The sequence below is a fragment of the Xiphophorus maculatus genome, chromosome 20, assembly GCF_002775205.1.
Source record: "Xiphophorus maculatus strain JP 163 A chromosome 20, X_maculatus-5.0-male, whole genome shotgun sequence".
NCBI lineage: Eukaryota > Metazoa > Chordata > Actinopteri > Cyprinodontiformes > Poeciliidae > Xiphophorus > Xiphophorus maculatus.
In genome coordinates, this window is record NC_036462.1 from 23541807 (window position 1) to 23549902 (window position 8096).

General features: G+C 37.9%; 1 protein-coding gene across 2 annotated transcripts; it reads left to right on the forward strand.

Annotated features, from left to right (window-relative positions):
• The first annotated feature begins 335 nt into the window (after positions 1 to 335).
• Positions 336 to 7220, forward strand: LOC102217586 (trypsin-like). 2 transcript variants are annotated; one of them, XM_005798013.3, is made up of 5 exons: positions 336 to 471; positions 3029 to 3188; positions 4703 to 4844; positions 4968 to 5234; positions 6860 to 7220. In XM_005798013.3, the coding sequence occupies exons 1-5, from the start codon at positions 414 to 416 to the stop codon at positions 7031 to 7033; spliced, it is 801 nt and encodes a 266-aa protein (XP_005798070.2). In that variant the 5' UTR covers positions 336 to 413; the 3' UTR covers positions 7034 to 7220. The 2 variants fall into 2 exon arrangements, with proteins under 2 accessions (XP_005798070.2, XP_023180480.1); XM_023324712.1 differs by having other exon boundaries at positions 3029 to 3152.
• Positions 7221 to 8096: the final 876 nt, after the last annotated feature.

An 8096-nucleotide genomic window follows, 5' to 3' on the forward strand; every position in this document is an offset into this window, starting at 1 on the left:
TTTCAGCAAGGATAATCCTGGATGTTGAAACACAGAGTGCTGATATCGTATAGATGAATCCACCCGGGCACGGTGCCATCTTTGTTGCTATGGCAACAACGTCAGGTCTTTCAACAGGTCAGAAGGGTCAGAGGACAGACAGCTCTGATAATAAAGACTTTCTGAATGTGAACTTTGTTGCTCCTTCTTCTCTTTTTCTCCTCTCAGCCCATCCCAGAGTGACTTTGCAGCTTCATGAAAACCAATGAAATGAAAAACTTTTTTTTTTATTGGAAACTGAAGGATATGGTTTGATTGGAATCACTTCCACTGGTACCAGAGAAGAGGAATGAACAGTCTGGGCCGACAGAGAAAAGGCTGCTTGTCTGCAGTGATTCAGTCATATCGTCTAAAGTAACATCCTTGTTTGCTATATGATGAAGCTGCTCATGTGTTTAGCCTGTCTGCTCCTGGCGCTAACTGCGGTCGACAGTGAGTATATTTTTTGGGATAAATGCCTAAAAAGTAATATTTTAATGTATCTCCTTGATTGTTTAATGTATCTCCTTGATTGTTGCATAGCAAAAAAAAAAAAATCATTGAATTGAATAAATAAATTGGTATATTTTATTTAAAGTTCCTTTGTGATAAATTAACTAATTTGTAAATTGAATTTGAAATGTAATCGCTGATGTCTTGTTCAGCCAGAGTACAAACTTTGAACATGTCGGACCAACAGATTGCTGCCTTCCTTCTTAACTTTCAGATAGTGAGTCATTTTTCTGCAGATATTTTGTGCATGCACAATGCAATGCACAACTGCAAGAAAGAAAAAAGATGCTTTGAGAAGGAGAAGGAGCCCCACTTTTTCCCCAATCCAGCCTCAGGAGGTTAAAAACTGGACATTGCTTTTACATTCAGGGCTCCTTTGGACACTTGATTGAACACAAAGATCCATGTAAGGCCCTGGTGAGCCCAAACACTGCAGAATCAACAAAGACAAAATTCAATTTGACATGCTTTAATTTTATGATCCACCCACAATTCAGCATAAATCAATCCTTACCTTTTCCTTAGTAAAGAGTTAACTATGTAAAGCGATGTAGAATTTCTTATTTGAATAATTTAGAAATGTGTTCTAAACATTACAATCCATGATAAGTAATGTTTTTAGGTTAAACTCTGAATATTAATTTAATCAAATGCCTACATGGCTGACTAATTAAATGTAAAATAGCATGAATAGAGTAAGTTTTATCTTCCAGGTTAGTCTGTTTGTTTTCTATCTCTCTTCATGTGCCTTAATAATAATAATAATAATAATAATAATAATAATAATAATAATAATAATAATAATAATAATAATAATAATAATAATAATAATAATAATAATAATAATAACAATAACAGCAACAACATCAACAACAACAACAATAATAACAACAACAACAACAACAATAATAATAATAATAATAATAATAATAATAATAATAATTTCAACCAAATCCGCGTATGATTGGCTGATCAGCATCAGACTCATCCCTCACTTCACCAGCTGGCTCCTGAGGCAAAGCTGAATATTAAGAGAAATGAAAAAAAATACAGAACCAATAAGAAGCTTTGCCAAGACGATCCAGTACCAGATCTGATCAACTTGCGAGATTGGGTTACGAAAAATATATATTTTTTCATATTACACACTTTGCTGGCTCACCTCCAGTGAGCTTAACTATTTTTCTGCACATGCAATTCCTTTTTGAAGCAAAAAAAAGAAGGACCATTCAGGATATCCAGCAATCTAAACGAGAACCAGCAGCCCGATTGATCTTTTTGTCTCCCTTTTTAGCTGAACTGCTAAACTGGAACACTACAGCTGTGTGAAATCAAAGTAAAATACTAAGCCCATGAGTGAACCAACAGTCTGGTTTTAGACTTTATTTCATGGTAAAAGTTCAGGTTCAATGCATCTTTCTATGGAAAAGTTGGCTGTACAGTCGCTAGTGCACTGGCCTTGGTTAACACACAAAGTCCTACAAGGCCCTCGATAGCTTTTTTAAGTGTAGTGTGCAATTTTGATGAGATTATAAATGCTACAGAAGTGCAAATGATATACAGATTGTTTCATTAATGAAATATTTGTTGTGAGTGACACAGCTGTCCAGCAGAGAGACCAGCTCTTTCTCTCAGTGGACACGCTGCAGCCATGACTGGTTCATTGCAAAAAAAGGGACTTTTGAGCAGCAAAAGTCTAAAACAGTCCTAATAATGCTAACAAATTTTAAAATGGCTCAGAATGTGTTCAAAATCCTATTTATAGTCACTAGAAACTAGCTTAAGTGTTAAAGATGCAAATATGTCAGAAAAAAGTAAAAACGTACAAAAAAAAGCTGAGAAAGTTGCTGAGTCACAGGAAAAGCACTCTTTAATTATTTTTGGAATGGCGTTGAACAAAGAAAAATCTCAGTCAATCATAAGTGGAAATGGACATGAAGGATTTTGAGAGAGTCTGCATTTCTTCCCCTCATGCTGAGGAGTTGCAGGAAATGATCCCCACTTCTCCTCGGTCTCTGATTGTGCAGCCTGAGGTCAGAGCTCCACGGTTCAGCAGTTACATAATGCTGGCAGGAGAGTCCCTGCTGTAATATTTCTGCATCCAGAGTGAAGTAGTGACTCAGGGACGCTGCGTTCCATTACCTCTATTGCACCCAGGCCCCCCATATGGCAGAAATATAGCAATTTTCTAAATGGGTAAATTAACTCGGAGGAAGTGGGATTACGAGCAACTATACAGTCTTTCTACTCACCGAGGGCGTTCTGTTTTACTTTGACCAGCTGTCATAGCTTTCCTACAATGCAGCTTTGGTTGCTTGCTGTTTTTTTTTTTTTTTTCTTGGAGGATAAACTATCCCAATGCTTCACTGCTAACCCAGTTTACCAGGAGAGACTTGGTTGTTCATAAATTCATATCCGATAGCAATGATGAAGAATTCACAGTAAATCTTAATGTAAACATGTGTAAATATCGCATCCTATTTGTTTCTCCATGTAGGCCGAACGCTTATGCAGAGCCGCATAATCGGCGGCCACGTCGCTGCACCGAACTCCATCAAATACATGGTGTCTCTTCAGAGAACAAGCCGCCAACACTTTTGTGGGGGATCGCTAGTTCACAGGTACTGGGTTCTGACTGCAGCGCACTGTAACATCGGGTAAGAGTGTTCAACAGCTGCAATCATCTGTAACTAAGAGCTTGAAGGATACCACCACATGATTCATATAATATATATTCTCTCCAGTCCTTTTCACACTGTGAAAAATGTCCACACCGCTGACATTGCTTCTCTGCCTCAGTTAAACAAGACAGAAATAAACATCAGGTATTAATATCACCCCAGTTTTATTATATAAAAACAATTGACTGACATCTGCCAATACCGATGTTAATGCGAATATATCGTGCATTCCAAATAAAACTAGTCTTTAACATAATTTCTAATGTATAAGAAGCAATAGCATTTTTCACATTCGACATATTTTGTTGGGATTTTATGTGATAGAATAAATGTACTGTGCATCCTTCATTAAGCCCCCTTTACTGTAAAATCCCTAAATTTAATCCACTGCATTCAATTGCTCACATTATTTAATTATGTAAATTTTAGTCTGTTTATTGTGTAGAGCCTCACTCAGTACGACAGGAGCAGATTTATGGAAGCAAAGAAAAAAAAAGCCCTTTCTGGTATAAACAGGTAATGTCACAGCAAACCTGTGCGTTGGAGGTCAAACTGCACACAAACAGATACAGTTGAGTCAGCTGACCTTGGTGCAGCAACATTCCTGTGTGTGTACGTGTCCACGTGTGTGTGCGTGTGTGTGTGCGTGTGTGTGTGTGCGTGTGTGTGTGCGTGTGTGTGTGTGTGTGTGTGTGTGTGTGTGTGTGTGTGTGTGTGTGTGTAAAACACAGAGTGACAGTGAAGTGTCATCTTGTCTAGTTCCTGGAAATCATCCATATCTCTGTAGCTCTGCCCCAGTCCTGCCAGATCACAGTAAGCCATTGTTCACGATCCATCCAGCTGCAGTCGCAGTCGATCCTTTTCCACACCCTGAGCTGGTAAATTTCTACACTGCTGACACGTTTTCCCATATGCCATTTACTTATTCAAACAAGTACAGAAATAAACTCTGTATACAATTATTCACTAGGCTGTTCTCCTGAATATATTGTTTTGAACAACTACACTGCTCAAAGTCAATCCAAAATGTTAGCAAGTGTAAATACTTAGGAAAGAAGCGAGGTTTTGTTTTTATTATGAGAATATCTATGTGTGTACAATTACTGGACAACTACGACAGTGCAGAATTATAATGCAACCGAATGAACATTTTTTTTCTTCACCACACTTGCTTATTTTAATCTGCTAAAGCAATTATAATACATCATCTGCAGATAAAGATTTCTGACTTTGAAAAATAATCATCACAGCTATAAGCTCTGATTTCATGGAGTCAGCTCCTTAATTTGTGGACAATCAACTTTTTGTGTAGAACCTTTTAGTTCTGAACTCTCCTATTAGGCCGCAGGAATTAGTCAACACCAAAGGAGTAATATGTGTTGCTCTCCTATCATTGGACAAACACACATCTTGAAGGTGGAACAAAATGCATGAAAATGATCATGTTTAAAAGTGATGTTCCATGCAATGCTTGTATGTGTATGTTTTAGGGCAGATCAGATGATGATAGTGGCAGGTGACTACAAAGTAAATATCTTCGAGGGTACTGAGCAGTATGCTAAACCCCACAAGCTGGTCATTCATCCCTCATACAACAGCAGCACCAACAACGCCGATATCATGCTCATCAAGGTACTGCAGAGATTTAGTTTTCTTTTTTCATATCTTTTCTAAACTGCGTGTGAATATTTTATAAGTTCCTTTTCCTACCAGAAACCATCTAATATTTTCTTTTACTCTTTTTATTTATTTCAGTTGCGTGCCCCTATGGTCCTGAACAAGTTTGTGTCGCTGGCGCCTCTCCCCAGACAGGGGACAGGCGTGGTCGAAGGCCACCTGTGTCAGGTGTCTGGATGGGGCCACGTCAGGGTGGGTGGAGGACAGGTCCCTGTTAAGCTCAGGACGGTCACAGTGCCCATTGTTTCAGCCGCGAGATGCAACGGCAGCGACTCCTTCAACGGCAACATCACGGCAAACATGATCTGCGCCGGCTACCCGTCCGGAGGAAAGGATGCATGCAAGGTTAACATGGGGACTGTAGGGTGGTACAAGGTTTAACCTGTTTTACACGCAGGAGTGTCTTGTCCTTGAAAACACATTAATTTATTTCTCAAACAATACATTTTCCATCACCCAGTAATGTATATCAGGTAGCACAAGCTGATCTGATTCTCATCTCACATTGGAATATATCCATAACACAGTTTTGGGGAAGTCCATCCCTTTGCCAGTAAGAGGACACAGATCGTTATGTCATTACATGATGAATTGTTAGGCTGACATGCCAGACTATAGTTGTAGATGAAATGGAAAATCTCAAAGGTCAAAATTTAACTGTGATTTTAAACACACAAAAAAAGCTAATCTGGTGGATGGCTGCAAAACAACAGCACACTTAAATTCTGGTGAATGTCATTCATTTTCATTGTGCATTCATTGCATTCATTGTGCTTATTCATGTGTGTTTCCTTTCTTAGCCTTAAATGTGAGAAGAAAATTACCTGAAATTCAATATGCAATGTACCAATAGTCATTTGCCTTTGTGAAGAGAAACCTACTTAATTACATCGAACAACCGATACATCTAACACTGTACTGGGAGACTTTTCAAGCAGTTGCATAATAAAATGGCAAGGAAAGTATTTCCACCCCTCAATCATTCATGCCAGACAGTTTAGTTTGGTCCCATCTGATGAGAGTATCTTCTTGTGCATGTTTCCTCTAGATGGCTCAAGATAAACTGTAAATTTGACTTCTTATCTTTCCAAGTTTACTTTGTTCTTGCTATTGTTCCATAATGGCTGGATTTGTCCACAACCTGTAGCGATGAGACTCTTGATTGCTCCTTTGCTTCTTCGCTAATCTTCTCTAACAAATCTCTGAGACCTTTAGGGAATAAATGAATTTATTCTGAAAAAAAAAATACACAGGATTATATCCTTGAATTAAAGGTCTTCCGAAGGCAATTGTCTGCGTTGTAATTCATCTAGAGGTTTTAGAGGAAAGTGAATGATTGCAATTCCCAGTTGAATTTGATGTTAAAACATGGATCATTTTCTTTCCACTATCAAAGTTACGCTCTAATTTGAGTTAATCAATCCTATTAAATCCTAGTAAAATACTTTGAAGTTTACAGTTGTAATATGTCAAATAAAAATCTAAAAAATTCTGCTTACGCTTCTACAAAGTGGTATTTTTTTCTTTAATATTCCATCACAAATGTTGCATTGATGGCACTGAAAAACAGTTTGAAGAGGGAAAAAAATATATGTATAAACACAAGTTTCAATATTTTCCATAATATTATGAGATGTTTTTGAAACAAGCTTTGAATTTAGATACGATTACAAAAAGCTATCATTTCTGAAATGCAATATTTCATATCTTCCCAGTGAGACTTTTTCATTGGACGTAATTTGTTCTACAAAATGAATGACACATCAAATTATGTAACATTATATTAGTATGCTTGAAGATAATACAGTAAAAGTGACCTTAAATCCCTGAGACATTCAAGACAAAGGATTAGCAAGCCCCTGCTGAAACGTTTTCCCACAGGCTCAGCTTTATGTGAAATCTGAAGGTGTAATCACCAACGGGACATTGTGGCTCGGTAACTGATAGAGGGTGTGGTCTTGTCTTTGCAGGGAGACTCGGGCGGGCCGCTGGTGTGCAGGGGCCGGGTGTACGGCATGGTTTCATGGGGCAATGGCTGCGGCGACGCTCAGTTTCCAGGTGTGTACACTGCTGTGTCCAGGTTCCGCCGCTGGATAGATCAAACCATCTACGGGCCACACCTGCGTTGTTTCGGATACAGATGAAACTCCGAGTATCATTTTGTCGTTGTGTCAGCGTAAAGAGAAATGCATCCTCTGCTCTTAAATATTAAAGCTTTAGTAAAAGTCTGCGTCAACTAAAACCATTACTGGATCCCCTGCTGTGCCTCCTACTGTAGTTCACAACCTGTAAGAAATTGCAGATTTATGACAATAAATACCATCGCTTGGATAAGAGTGTGATATTTCTCAGTCACTTTTTAGGGTGTGAGGTAAAAAGCATCTCTAAGCTTTTTTTTTTTTTTTACAGTTTGCCACATTGCTTTAGTGTTTCCTATTGGGATTTATCTTATAGACCAATGCAAAGCAGTAAATAATTATCAAGTGGAAGGAAAAATAAAAACTTCCAAAACTTCATAGGTAATAGAGCAGAATCATAAAAACTGACAGAAAACAGGAAAACTATATAGGCAACTTTTTCATATGCTAAGTTATATATATTTTGCAATATATTATTATTTGTATATCTATTCTAGATTTTTTTCCAGTTTTTAATTATTGATTTATTTATTTTTTACGTGCACCAGTAAAATTTTGATACATCATAGGCACACTTGTAGTTTTTCAATATTTTCTGTAAACTCCGGTAGCCAAGCAAACAGATTATTTGGTGCCAAATTCACAGTTGCATCTTTGTGGAGGGAAAAAAAAGCCTTTGTTGAGGAGTTGGAAGAAGAAAGTAATTGCTGACAGAAAGCCATAAAGAGCACATTTTGTAGGTATACAGTAATTAACTGGAATACAATGTTTTGGTGAAATGTGGCCAAAATTATGAAATAAAACCTACACTGAGCATGATCCTAAACGTAACATCCACACGGGGAAACGAGGTGGTGGCAGTTTCATGTTGTATGGATGGTTTTCTGCGTCAGAGACGGGGAATCTGGTGAGAGCTGGATGGACGATGGATGGAGCTAAGCACGCCAGTCTGGAAGAAAACTTGCTAGTTGACACAAAAAGCTTGAGACTGATATGGAAGACCAAAATCCAAGTGAGAATCTGTGGCAAACAAAAGATGTTTGTAGAGAAATATGTCTTTTATTGCCTC

Coding starts and splice junctions, on each gene's coding strand:
- LOC102217586 (XM_005798013.3), top strand. CDS start 414: ATGATGAAGCTGCTCATGTGTTTAGCCTGTCTGCTCCTGGCGCTAACT. Junction 4,845..4,967: donor CCGATATCATGCTCATCAAG/GTACTGCAGAGA, acceptor TATTTATTTCAG/TTGCGTGCCCCTATGGTCCT. Junction 5,235..6,859: donor GAGGAAAGGATGCATGCAAG/GTTAACATGGGG, acceptor TTGTCTTTGCAG/GGAGACTCGGGCGGGCCGCT.